The sequence below is a fragment of the Sebastes umbrosus genome, chromosome 11, assembly GCF_015220745.1.
Source record: "Sebastes umbrosus isolate fSebUmb1 chromosome 11, fSebUmb1.pri, whole genome shotgun sequence".
Classification (NCBI taxonomy): domain Eukaryota; kingdom Metazoa; phylum Chordata; class Actinopteri; order Perciformes; family Sebastidae; genus Sebastes; species Sebastes umbrosus.
Genome location: NC_051279.1, coordinates 29,555,791 through 29,577,623, shown reverse-complemented (window position 1 = coordinate 29,577,623; position 21,833 = coordinate 29,555,791). Strand labels below are relative to the sequence as shown.

General features: G+C 41.2%; 1 protein-coding gene across 1 annotated transcript in view; it reads right to left on the bottom strand.

Annotated features, from left to right (window-relative positions):
* LOC119496990 (furin-like protease kpc-1) overlaps positions 1-21,833 on the bottom strand; it is a 204,572-nt gene that overhangs the window by 53,215 nt on the left and 129,524 nt on the right. The window contains 1 exon segment of the mRNA XM_037784701.1: positions 13,408-13,521. Within this exon segment, the coding sequence (XP_037640629.1) occupies positions 13,408-13,521 (114 nt within the window).

Sequence of the window (21,833 nt, the reverse complement as noted above, 5' to 3'; positions counted from 1 at the left end):
CTGAAATTCCTAGTTTAACATGGATACAATTATTTAATCTGTAGTCCAGAGTCCAGCGAAGGAAGTCAGTGAATATTGTGAAATTTACAAATAGGGCAATTGAGTGTGAATATATTACGATGTGTGTGTTTACCAGCTTAATTCCTAAATTTGCAGTCACGGTGTCTTTTAGCCCAACTGTAGATAACAACCTGTTATTTTGGGCATTTTAGCCGGTAGAGACAGACAGGAAACATGGAGACAGAAGAGAGGATGACATGCAACAAAGGTCCCATCTGGAATCAAACCTCAGTGTATATGTGTCTTAACCGCCATGCTACACGGACGCCCGACTGATAAACTCCCAGAAAAACAGGGTATAGTACATATTCTGAGTCTGAAAAATGCTCTAACTTACATTAGAAAAGTTGTAAAATCATATATCAGAAGACATGCAGACAATGACTTTTTTCCCAGGTTTGTTTGAGATGGACGACTTATCAAAACATATTCTGTCATTTATAAAATCAGATCACCTGTTTTCATCTAACATATTTATATTCACTATTTCATGAATTTGATAGTGTAAAATCACTTACAATCATGATTAAATTTTTTTTGCAAGTAACTCTTTTCCACAAATAACAAGGTGGATAATGCAAATACATTACAAGGTAGCTAGTACTGGAGAGTAAATGTCTGTCTCCACCCCAACGCTAGCCCTCCAGTCCCCACATCCAGCCCACCATCCATCCCTTCCTCTTCCCAGCACTGTGTTTGTGTTTCTAGGGGGAGCTGGCTGACCCCTGACCCCGGGCTAATGAGAGCGATAACGAGGATTAAAAGGGGGTGACTGGAAGGTGTCTGAGAGTGGGGTTTAAACAATTACACTGGGCTGCCAACATGCCTTTCTTCATGACTCAGGAAATTACAGTCTCCCTCTCTCTCTCCCCCCCACACTCTTTCAGTCGGCACACAAAAGAAAGGGCTTATGGAAAATAATAAATTATCTCGGGGCCACGTTAACTTGGATGTAAATCGCCGGGCAATTATGTTTTAATAGCCCTTTAAGAGAATGAGTAATTGGGCTGACACTACTGGGGTTGATCAGGCTCACCCGTCTCTCTCCCTTTGTGCCCACTGGAAGCAAGCTCTGGGTCTGTGTGTCGGTCAGCCTGCAGGATGACTCTATGCTAGTCAGTCAGTCAGCTGGAAAAACACAGTGACGGTGATATCAGGGAATCTGGATGACTATTATCATCCTGCTAAAATGAGAACTTTACTATGGTAAAGTTGGTGCTCTCATTACTAGCCAATTCTGTGTCTGTTTATGCCAAATTAAGCTTTATAATGTTAAGGGTGTAACACAAAACTGCATGGACTTTTGAAATGGTCCCTAAGATCAGTTTTCAGTTTCCGGTCTACTGTCAAGTTGGCAAAGTGTCCGTCTTCAGTATCGGATCATGAGGTAAAAATAACACCTGTGGAACGTCAGTGAGTCTTTGTCCGGCACAACACAGCAAATCTGGTGAAAACTATGAAAACGTATTGAGGATGAATCTTGCTGAATGTCTGAATATCAAACTTAAAACCAAAAAACATCTACTTGTTTTTAACCTATTTGGTTAAATTTTGTCAAATCTGCATCATCGTCATGCTGCTTTGGCTGCTAGCAGTTCCTGTTTGCAATGTACAGACAATAAAAATTAGATTTACGGACGTTTAACATATAAACAAAGATCTTGGCATCACTGCAAAAAGAGTGTCTTTGTGTTTTGATTTGACTGTGTTCTGACTCAAATTGTCTCAATCAGGTAAAAAAATACATACATAAATAAATAATATTACAGCAAATTAGGGCTGCCATCAATTAAAATATTTTATCGTGATTAATTGCATGATTGTCCATAGTTAATCACAAATGAATCGCCCACTCTTTATCTGTTCAAAATGTACCTTAAAGGGAGATTTCTCTGAAAATTTTGTTTATGAAAGGCTAAACAGCAACAAATATGGATTGATGCAGAATATTTGGTTAGTTAAAAACAGGTTGTGAGTTTTTAGAAATGACTGCATCTATCTGTTTTCAATAAATTTTGACTTTTGGACTGAGGACTGACAATTACAGGGGACAAGGACTGAGCGCCGTGTCGCTCGCTGTGTGTGTGTGAGAGATAGAAGGTGGACTTTGCATGCAATGCTTCTGTAAGTATTTTTGATATGGAGGTGGCTATCGAAGGCAATTCATATGAGCAGTCATTGGACGCGATCCGAATTATTTCACGCAGACCTGCGTTAACACGTCAAAGAAATAAGTGGCGTTAAAACGAATTTGCATTGTTATCGTATTAACTTTTACAGCCCTACTGCAAATATTTGGATCTGTTCAGAGAACATTATCTGTTCATATCTGAGTAATATATTTATATTAATTTCCACCTCCAGAAAATAGGCAGTTAAAATAAATTTATAATTAAAAAAATATATACTGTATATATATTTTTTCATCAACAACATATATATATATATATATATATACATACACACACACACACACATACACAGAGGTGAGTAAGACCCTGGCCAGCTCCCTTTGACCCCTGACCTCTGGCCCCGACTATGACCTGTGGATGATGGGCGTGTGTCTTGATTTGGCCACCATGGGGGGAAATGGAGGCAGGATCGATGTGAGAAGGAAAGAGATCACAACAGGCCAAACCTGGTGAGTCGAAAACCACCAAATGAGACTGGAACAACACAAACAGCAGGGAGAGGAGGAGGAGGAGGAGAAAAAAAGCTAAGGAAAAAAAAAGAGAGGAAGAAGAAGAAAGAAAATAGTGATAGAGATCTGAGGCTGACACACTAGAAGGAAATAATCAAAATCCCCGGCAGGATGTCGGACCTTACTGCAACGAACAAGCAAACGGTGGGATAAACCTATATTTATCTCCTCTACTTTCATCTCGGGAGGAAGACAAACAGGGTAAGAAACTGATCAGATGAGCATCTGTTAGGCTTGGCAACAGTCACAAGTCTGCAGAGACGGTTTTTAAACCCCATTTTTCAATCTCATCTCCATTACTGTCAACGCTGTACGGGCACTTAAAGGACTGTTACACAGTAAAAGAAGAAAAAAAGAGAGCTGTATTATGCAAATGCAGGCTACTGCACCTCAGTTCTTCACCCCCCGGTATTGGTCCCTTTTAGATAGAGGTTCTCTGATTCCTGCAGCCACAGTAAGTGCTTGACACTGACAGTTTGTGCAGTGAGTCTCTACAGGAGTAATGGAGTGAAATGTTTTATTCCTTTCCTGATACCGCTTGTTATTTAAAAATTAAAGGGCTATGTATATCGTATAGCTAAACAATCTTTAGTATATCTTAACAGAAGCATAATAGAGGTCAACTAATGTGTTCTTGATGGTCCATGCTGAGACACCAACACCAAGAGCAAGAGGGTAGGACACTAAGGATGGGAATGTCATTCAGTTAGCCGATAGTGGATTGTAGGGTGTAAAACAACAACAACCAGCAGAGCCTCTATGGGCCAATAGCGAGCTCTTATACTCTGTATGTATGAACTAGGGCTGCGACGATTGATTATTGTAACTACCAATTCATCAATCAGAAAAACTTTAAAATGTTTTTTACACCACAACAATTACAAAGATTCTGTGGTTCCCTATAAGAATGTATTTCTTGTCAGGGTGGAATGGCGTCTGAAACAGCATTTGCAACCCTGCCTTCCAGACATTTCATTTATATAATATTAATTTGTTTTGCCACTTAACTTTTGAGACAGAAATGTCATTTCTGCCAGGGTTATGGTCAGTGGGAACTTTTGTTCCCCCCCAGGGAACAGAGCGCAACATTCTTTACAACATTAACATTTTTATTTTATCGCTAGTCATTGGTGCTTTTTATATATATATATTTATAGAATATTTATATATACACCTATTTATTTCACTACTACTGTACATAGCAGTCCTGTCAATTCTTTAACTTTATTTGTCCAGTTTTGTTGGCCTTGTTTCTAGCTGTTATTTCTATTTCTGTGTAAGTACATCGAGGGAGATGCAAAAAAAAAAAACAACAGAGTCAAATTCCTTGTACTGTATGTGCACACATACTTGGCCAATAAAGATGATTCAGATTCTGATCGTACCGCACAGTGGTCAGGGTAAATGGACAGAGTATAGAGTGCAGGACTTTGACAACGGAGACCGGGGTTCGTTACACACTGTTAACATTTTACTCAGTATAGTAGTTCAATATAAACATTTTCTCACCAGATACATTAAACCTGCAGGGTAGAACTTTTGTCTCCCCCTACTGTCAGTGAGAGTACGTACACAAACACTGTCGTCATGTGCTTCGCCGTATCTCCCCCGCCCCCGCTCTCTTCAAGTCTTCCCAACCGTGTAATTATGCACTAGTATTTTACAAATACCAACCTATCCAAGAGCAGCAACACAACCTCCGTCTCTGCCCTCAGTCCCTTCTCTTCTTTCAGCGCTCTCCAACGAGGAAAAGCTACACCCATGGTGATGCGTGTTTGTCCTCGACGTAGATCGCTTTCTTCTTTAACATTTTTAATCCTTCCTCTGAACGCCGGGTTTCTTTTTTATGTGGAGCATCCACCACATTCACTTTTTAATTTTTTTCCGCCATACTCCTAGCTGCTGCTCCGTCGCTATGGTCTCTCCCCTCCTTCTGGCCCCCTTTAGCTCTGGCTGGTTGACGCAAAACCTTCCGTGACTCTCCAGTGCGGGAAAGACACCACAGACACCAGAACTCTGATATACTGCAAAATACAGAGAGCTTTCCTTTGCTGTGATATATTTAATCAGCATTGTGTGAACTCGTTTGGTGAGGACTTGAAATTTAACAGACGTTTATGTAAGGGATAATGTACAGCGAGTCGGTCATTGTTGTGAAATAAACCCTGACGAGGCGATACAGCAACCCGACGCGAACAACACCTGCTAGCTGTAAATTATCCCGCTTATTACACGACTACTTACTTAAGAAATCATTAATTTTACACAAAAACGGTCATCCAGAGTCCGACATCAGAACTGCGTCCATAGCAACGGTCTGTTATACATAGCAACGGTCTGCTATAAAGAAATAACAGACATTAGAACACCATGATTGTCCAATCAGAATTGAGTAGTCAACAAAGCCGTGTAATATTTATATATAAAAAAATGTAAAAGTCCCGCACTCCAGCTTTAAAACGTTTACTTATCGCATTGATAAAACATCTGGACTGCAAAATTGTTTCTTACAAAACATATTTGCTGTTGCAGATTAGCGGTATACAACGATAACATTTAGGAGCCAGGGTTGGCATTTGGCATCATCGTGATTTCATGAAAATCCTACTGCTTTTTGTTGATGTAGACGTTCTCAAAGAGGAACATTCACCACATCTATGTGGATCATAAGGATACTTGATAAAGGTCTGCTATATCCTACGCTATAGAGCACCTGCTGACATGTGCCTGTGTCTTTCTCAGTGTGTTAGTGTGTCTCTGTGCATCCCTCTTTCTCCATCTCCTCTGTGTTCCTCACTGAGGCTCTTTTATTCCCTCCTGAGCGGCTCCGTCACCCATGTCGCCGGGGGACAAGGAGAACGTGGCGTTTTCCCTGGATCAAAAATTTACGAGCAATTAAAAGTCGGCGGACGCTCGGCATCCATCAGCCCTGCGTGCTGCTGCCAGGCTGGGTGAGGGGGACTCGCCGTAAACCACAGGCTATATACTTTTATATCTGTTTTCCCTCCAAAGAGGGAAGGTTATGACAAAATTATGTTTTACTGTCCTCTCGGTTTTCTGCCGCGATGTAGACATCTTTCACGGAACAGGCTCGTTGGAGGTCAGAGCCCCTGGAAGGGAGGCAGGGATAGAGAAATATAGTGTGTGTGTGTGTTAAAGTGTGTGTTGGGTGATTTTTTTTAGCCGGTGACAGAAGCCTTTAACACAATAGGAATAACATAGTATCTGCTCCTCTGGTCAATCAGTTACAGAGGGAAGAGTGACCTAATTACTCTGTTGTTTATTACTGCAGAGCTCTGATTTATTTCCCTATGCTGATGTAATTTCAACACTGAGTCTTCCTCCTCAATAAAAGCAGCAAGACACATTATTTTTGTATCCGAATACACAAACACTCGTGCACAATGATCCATTGCGACACACCTAATACACAAAAAAGCACGCAAACCCTCATACATCAACGCAGTCACTCTTTCACTTTTTCCTGGCTCCTCGCGACAGGCCCAGACTCATTTGCATCCTTAATTGTGTTGTAATGTACTTTTAATTTGAAAATGGAGGCAATTAATTATTTTGATATGGAACAAAATGCCGCAAATGTAAACATTCTAATAGTTCTCTGTGAACGGAGTATCATTTTTCAAAAGAGGGATTGAATGTTATCTCATTTTTTAATGCCATACAAGTTTTTTTTTTTTGAAAGATCCCGTTTTTCCCACTCATGCATTCTCCTTGATACTCACTTTGTCTTTGCAGAGAGGGCAGCGTTCCTTTGATCTATTCCACCGCTGTTATTTTCTATCTAAATCTCCCACAGGATAATTACTGTAGTTGCACCTTTGCTATCAGAAGAGATTAAATGAAATTAAGCCTGTTTGGACATCCCGCTTCTTCTCCGTGCGTCATCCCTCCGGTGCGAGCCGCTAACACCAGACTTTCTATTTCTGGGTCATAGAGGCTTCAAGTGGAGATGTGAATCGCAGATTAATTTTTTTTTTTTTCCCCCTCCGTCAACCATGTGATCAATAGGTGTCAGTGTTCAAAGGATAGCAAGCATCGCAGTAGGAGAGGAGAGGCGAGGAGAGGAGGGGGGGATATCCATTTGTACAGGCCCTGGAAAAAACTGACACTTTCGCTCCCTCAACCTGATAAACTCGCCACAGAGAAGAACAGGATGGATGCAGGTTATTTTTTTCCCTCTTTCCCCCCACTTCCATCACCTTTCCCACCTCATTCTCTTTCTCTCTCCTTTCTCTCACACACACCAACATATTTTCTGTCCTCTTATATCTCTAAACCCCCCAACCACCCGACCCGCCACCCCTCACCCCCTATCACTTTCACTCTCCCCCCCTTCTGATTCTCCCGAGGGTGCTGGGAGCTCGCTGACATCACAGCCGGCCTGGCAACAGCCTATAAATTATGAGTGACAAGTCTTTGGACCAATAAAAGCACCACCATATTTCATGCACAGTAAATCTGATTGCAGATTGCTCTGGCGTGTGGCGGCTGACATGTTTATTGTCGTCATGGCGGTGGGAGCTGAGGGTGAAGGGGTGGGAGGCGGGTAGTGGGGGGGTGTCGCTCCCTAACATCAGAGTTTCTAAAGCTCCCAGTCTATATGGAGGTCAAACAGATGGGAACTCTGGGATGCGGGCGACCCCTTCCACCCCACCCAACAACCCCCCCCCAAATCCCCAAACACACACACACATAAACATACATTCACACACATCAATGCCAACTCACCCAACATCTATAGGCAGATATTTTATCCTTCAGCTTTTACAAAGCCATGCAACTGCGTCTTTCACTGCAACCATCTGTCCTCAATCCGCACATGCTCCCTGTGGTACTTTTAAAGACGTTATACTTAATATACTTAATATCTCCATTGATTTTTCTTATTTAAAGTGAGACAACGTAACTTTTGAAAGAAGAAAATTACACATTCTTCCTCATATAAAAGCACATTTTAATTCATAAGCAATAAAACATACACTAGGGTTTTTTTTATTGCTACACTCTTCCTTGGTCTGGTAACACCAATCAGTCTGGTGTCACGCCAAAGCATGTGACAGACCCACCTGTCCACCAGTGGATAGCATGTCATGGTCACGTTTTGCCTCGTCGAGGAGTGAATATTAAACGTGTGTATGAAGATGCAGTACCAGCAGGGGGCAACAAAACCACTCACATAGGTTTAGGCAACAAAACCACTTAGTCAGGTTTAGGAAAAACGTCATGGTTGGCCTTAAAATAAGTACGTATACTAAGTAAAATATACACGGAAACAACACGTCACTAACGTAACTTACAAAACAAAACACCGGTCTAGACACCTCCCCACCCACCCACTATAAACGTCTTTCTCACTTTGTATTCTCCGTCACTGGTCTGAGCGAAATGTTTGCAAACTATAGGTAGATGGCAGACGAGCATCAACTGACAACAACAGCACACACAAGACGTGTCATACGGTCAGAGGAAGGAGCCACTAGTGAGGAGGATGTTCCCATCTGGGGAGCAAATGTGATAAAACTGCTTCTTTTCTGGAGCGTTGGCACATGTTGACGCTGGGAAATACACTACACCTTTCCCCCATAATTGTCACTTAGGCCACAGTGTACAAGGACCAAGAGAGCTCAGTGCGTTGCAACTTACTAAAATACATGCAAACACAAAATGCAATCAAATGAAGTAACACAAAACACCAATTTGACAACCCATATACCATAGATATAAAACTGTTTTATATATATATGCCACATACAGCATTACAAAAAATGCTGCAAGTACAGAAACGCTCCAAGTCAAAGGCAAGACAACAGAAGAATACATCAACCATTTGTCAATAGTGTTCAAATATGAGCTAACAATGTTAAGTTCTGGCATTCTGATGGCGTGTATCTGATATTATTGGACATATTGGTTATACAACTGACATTAGTATTTTACTAGTTTCTGTACACGTTTTTAGTGTCCCACAAAAACTTCTATTGTGTTGTAGCTACCTTCCATTGTCCTTTTTGACTTCTGGCTTTTGCTTTATGTGCAGTATGTTTCTTTATGTGTGTGTTGTCAAATAGGTGAAGGTGTTTCTTAGTTGGTCTATTTGCAGCGTTGTTTTTCTAACCGCAACTTACAGCACGTGACGTCATTTGTCTGTGTCTTGTGTATTTGCATGCATTCTCCTGAGTTGCAGCGCGTTGAGCTATTTCACAGTAACAGCAGCTGCTGTAAAACAAAATTGAACATTTCAGGGCTGCTTCTCCGCTACACTTAGAAAAATAATAATTATCAGCGCTGTGGTATGTTTTTCCTCCGTTTTCTCGATGAAATTTGTATTTGCAGGTGGCACCTTTCTGTGTGCCTGAGGATCTTTCTAGGAAATATGACAGGTGATTTTATAAACTGCCTAACATTGAGTCGACTGGCAACAACATGTAGAAAAAATGTGTTGAAAACATTGTCAAAATATTCAATCATCTGATGAATCAAGCCGCAAACTAGCAAACGGCAGACTTCACTCATACAGCGTACACCTGCAGATCACTAACCTCCCACTATAACCAATAAGCACTCAGTGTTATCTTCAATTTTCCGAAACATGGATCCTCTCATTACAGATATCACATCTAATCTTTAATGTATTGTAACAACCTCATTGATGGTAAGTGACCCTGTGCTCAGTCCATCCGTCCTTCCCCATGCAATAAACCATTCTTCATAATTAGCGTGGCCGCTGCAGTATGATCTGGGCATTACAAGTCCTCAGCCACAGCCCCTAAATGGACAGATTTCAACAGACGCCCGCTGGTGTGATCGGCATCATTATATTTTAATTAATCCATTCTTCTCACAGCAACACAGTAATTACAATCTATTTTACGACGCGGCATGCTGAGAAAGAGGGGATGGAAGAGAGGAACAGGAAGGCAGCGAGAGGGAGTAATAGCCAGAAAAAGAAAGGGGAGAGGAAGGACGGGAAAATAAACTACAAAGAGAGGTGAGGACGGAGAGTTAGAGCCAGGAAGAGAAGAGGAAATGTTAAGGTGAGTGAGACGGAGAGCAAGAGAGGTAAAACATTACAAACGCTATGACTGATTACCGATATGTCATCGCCCGGCTGACATTGTAAAAGCATTGTAAAAGCATTGTAAAAGCGTTTATACGATGTCTGGAGGAGCACACGGCTCTCTCTCTCTCTCTCTCTCCCTTCCAGATTCATGCTTCATGTACAGTCGGAGGGAGAAGCTCCATTTCCTCCAGCCTCTGTCTATATAAATCAGAGCAGGTACGGACACTCAGACGCGCTGTGGGTGTGATAATAACATTAGAGGATTACAATGACACTCCTCCCCGGACAAGATCACCTGTCTCAACTGTCATAAAACAGCTGCTTTTTGTGGTTGAAACGCTTTATACGAGGAGAGTGTAGGTGTGCGTGCACATTAAAGTGGAGCTTGTGCACATGGCAAATGCAGCAGTGAACAAGTGGAAGATTACACCGTTTGTGATCCATCGCCGACTGTTTACTTGAGCAAACTTGTAATAAGTAACACCTGAGTTTAATACATAAAACTGTTACTTGAAGCCGACCTTACTTTAAAGGGGACATATCGTGCTCATCTCCATCTCCTTCATACTTCAAACAACACATTATTTTTCTCATACTGTCTGTCTGAATATACCTGTATTCACCCTCTATCAGAAATGCTCCGTTTTAGTGCATTTCAACGGAATGGCAACGGAATTGCATTGCTAGGAAACAGCTTGGGTCCATGTTTACTTCCTGTCAGCTGATGTCATTCACATACACTGCAACAGGAAATAAACTGGGACACATTTAGAATGTTTACGTTTAAAACTGTAAAATTGTATAAAATATTGTAGATTTGTGACATCACAAATGTACAGAAATTGTTTCAAACGCACAGTTTCCGAATACAGGCTGTGAGTATTTATCTGTGGATTGAGCGTTTTGATACTTTCACAGTATATATATATCACTTAAACCTGCTTTATAATATAAAAGACATGAAAATCTCACTTTTTACAATATGGGACCTTTAAATTTAATATATTATTTTAAACAAGCAGTGAAAGAGTTTTGTGTTCAAAAAGAAACCTTTAAGGCACTCAAGATATAATATGTAACTTTTCTGCATAAAAATGTCCAAAAACGACTACACATATTTTATGTATTTTGTTGAGTTATGTACTACATTATCCTAAATGTTTCCCACAATTTCCATTTCATTTGGTTGCCTGTCAATGGCGTCATTGACAGGTGCCCTTTGCACACGTGTCAGCATTGTGGTTGTCTGCCAGAAGCTGTCATAAAATAGCTGTTTATCCAATTTTAAGCCACATTTTTACGATACACATTTTAAGATCTTTATGATTTTTAATGATATATTTTAATCGGATGAAGGATTTTAGTCATCGGATGTCTGGATCTTAAGTTATCAGAGAAAAAACAAGCTGAGCAAACATTAGCGGCAGCTCAGCACGCAGTTGAAAAGTCAAACACTTCCTGAACGATGAATACTGAAGGAATCCTAACCAGGAGAAGCTGACTGCAATAACGGTAAATGTTGGTGAAGACAACAACTCCCATGATCCTACGCTACTTCACAACGTCACTAAACTCTTTTGTTATTGTTTTCATTGAGAGACCCATGTTGTGCGTTTAAGGTGGTTTATGCAGGTATACATGAATTTCACACCATTTTATTTACCTGAAATGATCCCAGTTAGAGATCATGTGGGATAATTACTGTAATCACACATTTCATAAGCACAACCATAAACAGTTAAACTATGCAATCATAAATCTTCCCATATGTGGAACTATCTTTAGGGGGTCTGTGACACGTTACACAGACAGATAAACAAACAAATATGTCCCCAATTACAGTATGCCATGCGCCATACGACACTGGTGTAGCATAATTAAAAGCTTTCTGCATCATGATTATAACGTAGTATCTGAATGTGTGTTTGATTGTTGATCTGAAATTTGATTTGAAAGAAAAAACATTTGGTGTAATCCAGTAAGTGATTAATGCTAAGAGTTAGATAAGAAGATTGCTTATCTTAGCAAAAAAAAGCCTGGAACAAGGGGGAAGCAGCTAGCCTGGCAGATTATGGTTTTACAGCGGGGTTATATGCCAGACTATTTCTTGGCAGGGAGCAGTAACTTCCTGAAGACTTTCCTGGTTGCCTGGCAACCTCATGGTGGTCAGGAAGTTACTGCTCCTGGCCAAGAAATAGTCTGTACAGTCTGTAGTCTGCACATAGATACCCGTAAAAAACACAACTTGTTATATTTACACTTTGGTTATTGTACAGATTAAACATACGAGATATTACGAGTTTTAGAGATGCTTATAGGTTGATTATTTTTTTACTTTTGGACACAGCCAGGTCAGCTGTTTCCCCTTTTTTCCTATCCTTATGCTAAGCTAAGCCAAGCAGCTGCTGGTTGTAGCTTTATATTTACTCTCCACCCCCACGTCCAAACTCCGCAGCTTTGGGGACAGAGCATTCTCCAGGGCAGCTCCCAAGCTCTGGAACTCACTCCCCAATCTCATCAGAGACTCCGATTCCCTCACCACATTCCAGTCCCGCCTCAAAACACATCTTTTCTCATCTGCTTACCCGTAGCCTCCTCCTTCCCCCTACCCATCAGTCCATGTGTATGTATGTGATTGTGCCTGTGTATGTCGCTTTTTGTCGTTCGTCTCCTGTCTGTCTGTCTCACACCGTTTTCCCCCCGACTATGTTAAAGCGTCTTTGAGATTAATATAAAGCGCTATATAAATCCAATATATTATTATTATTATTATTACAGACATGTGAGTGATATCAATCTGTCTCATCAAAGACAGTTCTGAAAGGAGACGGCGCACTGAGAGTCAGTTTCCTGTATCTTTGTCATCACTTTTCCAAGACTAGCGGTAGGTCCATGGTCTATTGAAACCAATGGGAGAACTGAACACAGATTCGGACACTAAAATATCATTTTTCAGACAAACAAATCAGGAGAAAATTAACTTTGTTCGAGACCTTTCGCTTTCTCGCAAGATCTGGTAACTAACGTTCGCAAACGCCGTAGCTAACTAATTTTCGTAATGCTAAATATGTCTGTTAGCTGTGTAAATATCTAATGTTAGCAAAAGAAAATATAAATATATCATGCAAATATAACCCAATCTGCTTTCATCCATCCACACAATGTTCAAACCACTACTAAACGAGGTGGGGGGATAGGGGGGGAGAGGTGAACACGCCATGACCACACCTACTTGGGAGACAGGAAGTGTATGTCATTTCAAACCATTGGCAGAGCTTGTAATGCGTCATCTTTGTTTTATAGAATCTTTGTTCGCATCTACAGTAACTCTCGGCAAGAAAGCTAATTAGCGTATTTCCCAAAATTTTGAACTATTGCTTTAAAGAGACACACCTAAACTTCATTAGCACATGTTGCTTAGATAGCCGTAAATAATCAAGGGTTTCAGCCAAGCATGGTATCTCACTTTGGCCTCACTTAAAAAGGCTTAAATGTAACCCCGATGATGAAACCACACGCTAGTGTTTCGAAACCACTGAATGTTTGCATGGATGTATCACAATACCTATGGTGAACGTGGTATCCTGCTGCGTTGATGTTCCAGCCAGGCTCTTCGGGGTCGGGGATCTTTGCTGTCTTGGCGATCAGATGCTGAACATCCCTCCACGTCAGCTCAGGACTGGGGCAAGAGACATGAAACAGAATATCATCAAACGCAGACTCGCCTCGGCCCGTGTTCTACACCGACTGAAACCACAGAGGAAACACTTCAACTCTGCGTGATACTCTGAAAAGAAACCTGCAGGGAGCTCAACATGGGCTCTGGTCTTGTAGTGTAGAAAGAGACTGGAGGACTGTTTTATGGGGGCTTACAGCACGTTTCTATCAGGCTTATACTGTATTAATGCTACGGTTTATTGATACATAAACTGATGCAATGAGACACCGCCGTACCTTTTACAGCAGGTCCTCTCGACATAAAAGCATCTGTTTAAGTCAAGCTTACGGTTTTAATAATGGTGTCACTAAAAAAAAGAAAAAAACTGTGAATCCAACAAAGAATATTTGAGACTTTAACAAAAGGGCCTAGAGAGTCGAATGCAGAAAAAGTCTTCTTTTTAATCCCAGGCAGGGGAATTCTAATAGAGCGGACTCAAGTGTCATGTCAAGCAATATACTAATGGAATCCAATTAAGACCTTTAAACTGCGCCGAGAGCTGGAGGATATTAGCTCAGTTTTCTATAACAAAAGACCAAAGGGCCGTCAACGAGGGCTTTTTCGGGATATAAAAAGCATAAAGGAAATTGGGTTTTTCTGCTTTATCCACTCATTATTGTTCCCTAAGAAAATGAGTTGAATGGAGTATGAGAAAACCGCTTGGCCACCCGTTCTGAATAGCCTTTTTCTCTTTCTGAGAAGAAATGCCTCCACTGTTTGCGTAACATCTGTACAACGGACAGTGGTTTCTCCAGTACAGAGCGAAGGTAATTAAAGGTGTGCCACACAGTTAGACTTAATTTCCCCCCCCATCAGTAATGACATAACTGCAACACATCACGCACGTCTACTCAGCCATGTTATAAGGTATATCTTTATAGTGTCACAGCACGGAGATGTGAAGAAAAAGCCCTCGCAAACGACTAAATCACAAGTAGCCTCTTCATTATTGTGCCGTTGCGTGTTAGACATCTCAGGAAATATCAGCCGCAGATATAAACAGATGTATTCCATTCACGTATTGGGAGAAAAAAACGAAGCAGAACAAAAGCGAGGAGAAAAGCTTTCATTAGCAGCATAAAACAAAACCCCGGCAAGCAGCGAGAGCAGGCAGCTAAAACAACATGATAGGAATAATACCAGTAACACTAATAATAGATGGATAGAATGAAACAAAACACAACGCACAAACAATTATTTTAAGCTTTGATTTCAAAGGGATTGGAGTGTGTGTGTATGTGTGTGTGTGTGTAGGGGGGGAATAGGCTTTGTACTTTTGAACTTGCTGCTCACTGCATGCGTCTGCGTGTACGAGTGTGCGTTGTGTATTATATATTAGCGGCAGCAGCGTGATTCTGTTATGTGCACTCCCCCACCTCCATCATCAGCACCACCACCACCATCACCCCTCTGGTGGAATCAGAGAAACCCCCGCGGCCCCGGCTGGTTTGCATAAAGCAAACAAAATTAAATTTGCTTTGCTAAATCAAAGCATGTATGGTATTCCAAGCAGCTCTCTCTGGGACAAATTACTTCAAACGGCCTCCTTTGTATCATAACAGAATAAAAAAAAAAAAAAGAATCAGCCCAATCAGCGGCTCTCCAAAAGACTCGACTCGGGAATTAATTATTGAACCGAGGGCTTTTCTCTCTCCTAGCAGTCCGCGACACAGATCTATTTATTTTGGAAAAGTCGTTTTGCTCTTAAAAACACAGCGCTGGCTGAGAAACCCAGTTTACTGCTCTCTCTCTCTCTGTCTATCTTTCTCTATCTATATCTCTCTCTCTCTCTCTCTCTCTCTCTCCTTCAATGTTTTCACTCCTCTTTGCAGCACAGCCCCTGAAGGGACATGTGAATAGGTTTAGGCCACGAAATTAATCTGAAAAGCCCGCAACCAGCATCCACCATAGCACTGGTTAAACAGAAGTATTGCTTATGCTGTAATGGACTTAAGATGAACTGAGCTGTTAACTTGTGAGGTTGCTTTCACATAGAGGTGGCATTTTTTTTCCTCTTTGTATCAATGCTAGACCATGTGTTTTCTCCTCCTGTTGGTTTTGGTTTGGCTGCAAGAGAACACAAAACCACTATTTATGCAGCTCAAGTAGGAGAATATGAGCTAAAGCGAAGGATCCGTTTAGACCATTTCCAGGGTTAGCTGTTGTTTCTATTCACTGTAGTAATCCCCCTAATTATATAGGACATGCTACATGTGGTTATATTTAAAATAAACCTTTTTCATTATTTTTAGAATAGAAATTGTAGGGTACCAAAGCTGTAGCTGGTAAATGGTTGTACTGTAGCTGGTGAGCTAACCATTAACATGCTAGCTAGCCGGGAACATGCTGCTGAGAGCAAGCCGCAATAGCTTTCCAAGCTCCAAGCTTGAGATCTAGCTCGGTTGCTAAACAGGCAATACAGTAGAGTTTATGCAAGATATGTAGACTAAAATAGACTTTATTGATATTGAATAAACCTGGTTCTTAAGAATTTCAAACAAATTTGATTTATTGATGTTGAAATATAAACTTTATTAGTTTGATTTTGTTAAAGCTGTGTGATCTAAATGGATGAAAATTTGTAAATGTAATAAAAATACACAAGTCTTAAATATTAGACCTAAATGACTGGAAATGGGAGTGGAATTCAGCACATACAGTATGTTTTTCCTAGAAAAAGCATGTGTGCTGAATTCCATTTAGCTGCTTCAGTTTTAGGGTCCTGGTATTGTGCGTACTGACTCACTGTAACACTGTCACAGCCTACTGGAACAGTTGATTAGAGTAGAGTCTTCGTTAATGTTATTAGTAACCTGTGCTTTTCCTACAAAAATATCTGTTGTGAAAACAACCTAATTCCCTCAAAGGTCGGCAATGTCAAGATGGTTTGCTATTAGTCAATGCCCTGAATTCACAAGTCAAAGTTTACCAAAGGTCAATCTCGGAACCCTTCGGCTATCAGCCTGGTGACGATTTAGCTTCTTGGGGCCAAGGGGCAATATTTCGGGGGTTCTGGTGTAGCCAGCGGATATCGGAATAACTTCCTCTTTCAATGCGCTGCTCATTGTTCACAGTAGGGCTGGGTGATATGGAGAAAATCAAATCATCACAATATTTTGGACCAAATACCTCAATATCGATATTGGGTTGACCATCTGTGCTTTCACAAAATATTTACATAATTAGATTTTTGATAGATAAATCATCAGTAATGTGGATATAAAGACTAAGTGGGTAAAGGCAAATAATATCACAGCTAGAACAGTCTGGTAAATTCAGAATATTACATCACTTTACTGTAATGCAGCCTTCAAAACCAGGAAAAGACAACAGTTGTGCCATACTATGATATCCAAAATCTGAGACGATATCACAATATCGATATAAAATCAATATATTTCCCAGCCCTGGTTTACAGTCCGATTAGCAACTTGAGACGCGAGAATAAAGTTGGAGTTGAGAGACAACGTCTCATCTCATCTCTATAAACAGATATCTGGATACAAATAAATAAAAGAAAGAAGCTAAATGTCATCTGACGATAGCTGATGGGTACCAAGATTGCATTTCCGCCAATGCGTTCCGCCTCTTTTGCTCTCCACACAGACTGTTAACCTGCATGCAACCAGAGCCTGCTCTAATGTGATTGATCAATAGTACTCGGACTACAAACGGAAACCAGAATGCTTCCGATACCAATATTTTGGTCCAAAATTATGTGATTTACTTCACATCTGCAACCAAATCCATTGACCACATTGATTCCATTCAAATGAATGGATTTCCCTCCAAAATTGGGCTGTTTTAATTGCTGGTCTGACCAAGCCTTTAAACTGAAATGTATCTTAAAAAACACTGCGCTGATTTCTTCCTGTGGCCGTCAGGTGACTCACAATAAGCAAAACCTAAAATACAGTAATGCGACACTGACATGACAAACGTTCAACTCATGCATGCAAGAAATAACACTACAAGTAAACCTTAAACCTCTGAAGTACGGACAGCAACTGACATCACTGTTACAAAGACAATACAATGACAGCATGTTGTCCGGTGCACCCATGAACACGACCGGGCTGCAGCTGATAGGAGATTGGGCGCCGAGTGCAACGATATATGAGCCTCCTCCAGACCCCTTACAGCCTTCATCCTCCTCGCCAAGGCTCACAAAGCAGCACAGCAGCCGTCACAGTGAGCACACAACTGTTTACAAATCCCCAGTTAATAGGATCAGGCCTCATTGACTGGGCCGCTCCGATGTGTCTGATGTAATCTATTAGCTGTATGATAGTCAGTGTCTCAGTCCAATCGATAACCCTGGGCCTCCATATTGCTCCACTGTGGACTGTTACTCCTCTTTAGTGCTGCTTAGAATGCGGGCTTAGTGACTATAAAGTGTGTGTGCGTGCGCTTGTGCGAGTGTGTGTATGCAGAGGTTTGTGTCCATCTGTGTGTCAGATCAGGCACTTCTGTGAGTTTTAATGTGGGAGTGTGTGTAGCTGTGTATCCCTGCATAGGAAACGTGTATGCACAATACTGTATGATGTACTGCAGTGTGTCTACGTGCAAAATCATAACACATACATACTGTAGCTGATACTTAGGCAGATGTTAATTCTGTAACACTTTAATGCATGAATGCATGTGGGGATAGCGTGTGTGTGTGTTGTATAATTATGTTGACATTTGTAATATCCACGCACCTATACACGGGTGTATTACTGTACAATGGCGCATATGTGTGTGTATTAATGCGGCTTTACAGTAGACGGCATGTCTGGAAGTGCACGTCCGTGCATCTGTGTGTGTGTGTGTGCGCTGTGTTTGTGTGTGTCGGAGTGTGTCTGTAGCTGGTGTAACTGGGTTTCCAATTAAGTTGAACCACAGGCCGGATCAATGCTAGTCCTCTGTGTGCAGGAATGAGCAGCCCTGGGCCCTCAGAGCATGCCCACGAATAATTTATCACTCACACTAGGCCCAAGCAGAGAGGAGGAGGAGGAGGAGGAGGAGGAGGAGGACGAGGAGGAGGACGAGGAGGAGGAGGAGGCAGGGAGCGCAAGGACAAAGTGTCCAGCCCAGGGGAGAGACTCGCAAAAGATGGGCAATCGAGGGGACAGAAAGATGGAGGGGTGAAAAGAGAGAGAGGATTGAGATCAGGACTCAGAGGAAAACACTGTCAGCTCCCGATCATTTAGAAGCATCACACAACCTTTTTTTTCTGGTAAACAACCATCGAAAATGGAATTCTGCAGGGAGCACAAGCCACATACTTCTTTTGAATATAATATGCTGCATTTTTATATGCTGTAAGTAGTAAAAAAAAGATGAAAATACGTAACATAGGATCAGTCAGTTTTCCAGTAATTGCCTTTTGCAAATCAGATATCCGGTCAGTGTCACCTACTTCTAGTTTTAGGTGAGGTTCTGTTGATTTGATGACAAGTTGATTTCATTATACATCGGTACTATTTCAATTTGATTATAATGGGACTTTTGGATTGAATATCAAAATGTATTTTTCTTACAATTTTTACCGTAAGAGTTTCACTGGAGCATTATAAGTATATACTGTAGAAGGAACCAATAATATTTGTAGGGATCCATCCGTTAGATTCAATAATTCCAAAAATGCCAAAATGTTGTTTGTAACTTCTCCCATCGGCACGACGGCATTATTTGTCAGTGCATTCCGAAACAGTTAAAAATCAAACAATTATGACGTGAATTATTTTACGACGTGAGAACCCTGTGGTCAAGGTTTGATGTAATATCGTTACGGGTTAGGATTGGGGTTAGGGATGGTTTGGGTTACAATTATTACTTCATTAAAGGTCCCATAATGTGCTAATTTTCAGTTTCATTTTTGTCTTTTACATTTTGACTAAAACATGTTTACATGCTGTAATGTTAATAAAAATAACTTTATTGTCCTCATACTGTCTGCCTGAATATGCCTGTATTTACCCTATGTCTGAAACGCTCAGTTTTGGCACATTTACACAGAATGCAACGGAATTGCGTTGTCAGGCAACAGCTCGGGTCCATGTTTACTTCCTGTCAGTTTATGTCATTCACATACACTGCAACTGGAAATAAACTGGGACACATTTAGAATGTGAACGTTTAAAACTGTAAAATTGTCTAAATATTGTAGATTTGTGACATCACAAATGGACAGAAATCCTGACAGATTGTTTCAAAGGCGCAGTTTCTGAATACGGGCTGTGTGTATTTCTCCATGGATTGAGCATTTTGATAATTTCACAGTATTTATATAGCACTGCAACCTGCTTTATAATAAAAAAAAAATACAATATGGGACCTTTAAAGGTGCTAAATGCGAGATTGGGAGCATTTCTATTGCCTCCGCACGGCTCTCAACATGGCAATGGCTGAGCCAGCGGCTTGCAGCTAACGGTGCTAACAATGAAAACAACGGCAACGGTGCCGACAGAGATAACAGTGTTAACCTGGGGCGAACCGGAAGGTGGGCACCACGCTTCCGCAAAGGCACCAACGGTCAGGACGGCGTTACCAGCTGTAACCGCCATATGAGCGCAGTGCAGAGCGACGGCCGTGAGCTAGCCAGTGGCATGTCGATGTACCAGCGTCTTCACCTACAGTTAAGAAGTAATCTCTAGTTACAGCCTCACGTTAGCTTACGCACATCTTAATGAGTTTGACACTTAATGAGAGATTTACAGATTTTACATTTTGGTAAAAAGAGCACTGGTATCGGATCAGTACCAGAGATTGGGTTGGAAATATTGTGGGAGAAAAAGTTGGATCAGTTCATCTCTGGATATTTGCAATTTTGTGGCTTGAAAAGAACTACTTTAAACACGAGGAGTATCATCAGATATGAGCCATCATCAGCTTCAGCTCTAACATCAGTAATAGTCTTCACTCCATCGCGTATCATGGCCATATTTGCAGTCAGAAGAGATTGATGCATTTACGTCGACCCTAATGCTCACTTTACTGAATGCTCAGCATGTCCCATTTTCCTGTTCATCTTTTTTTATTTTAACAGAAACTGAAGGAGATATCACTAACAGTCAGGCTTGTTAGTCAGCAGGGTGTAATGTGTTGGTACAAAACAAGCAGCAGTTTAAACCCCACTGTCTCATCCCGGGAAGCACATCTTCTGCTTGGACACTTCGCGTTAAGATCTTCTAACGAAGCCACATCGCAGCTTTAGTTGAAAGGCAGAGAAACTGACACACATGTGGATCTGCATTCACAGAGACACCCACATACTGTATAGAGACAAACACACACTAGAAGCAAAGAAACACACACACACACACAGTCACACAAGATGGCATATCACCCACTGTGTCATAACTGCCAAAAACACACATAGATGCACGTACATACAAAAAATGATGCAGACACACAGAACACCAACTGCTGCTCAACTACACACACACACACATACAGTGTGTCCCCACCCTGTGGAGTGTCAGCGTCCGATGTTCTCGCCGTCTCCGTCCTTAGCTCGTCTCTATTAATCTCACAGTAGCGAGGCATGGACTGGTAAGACGCTCCTCGCTCCACATCGCTCTGTAATCTTCTCTTAATGTGCTGCACTCTAAGCCTAAGTGAACCCATTTGGAGTGACTGTGAGCAGACTGAGATTCCTCCCATGTTATCTGAACAAGTGTTACTAATGGGTTTATCAATTAGGCCAAGTCCAATAACTGCATGCCTGCAATCTCCTTTAAATACACTCCACCGGCGTAGCCCCGATTCCTGTGGTTAATGAGTACACGTGTACACAAGCACCCGCGTGTGTGTGTGTGTGTGTGTGTGTGTGTTTGTACGCTGGGCAGTTTGGATCTGTATGTCTGTATTTATGTGTGTGTGTGTGTGTGTATGGGCTTATAACATAAAGATGAATGAGTTCTTGTGAGAGATCAATATAGATGTTGAATGTTCATATGTGTGTGTGTGCTTGTACGACAAATTGTGTACTTATACTATATATAAATCCCTGTGTATGTACAGTACAACAGGTGTGCATGTGTTTCTGTATCTGTCATATCTGTATGTATGACTTCTTGTTCACCAATACTGTATATTGTAATGTGGAGTGTGTTCATTGCCTTTGAACGTACTGTATTGTACTTGTTTGTGTATGCATGTACGCGTTTTTTGTGTATTGTGCACCCCACCCCACTATGGGCAAAACAATTGTATATTTTTTGTCATTTTGATGATGTCTACAGTAGATATTTTCCAGTTGACATAAAAATATGTTACTTTTTCCT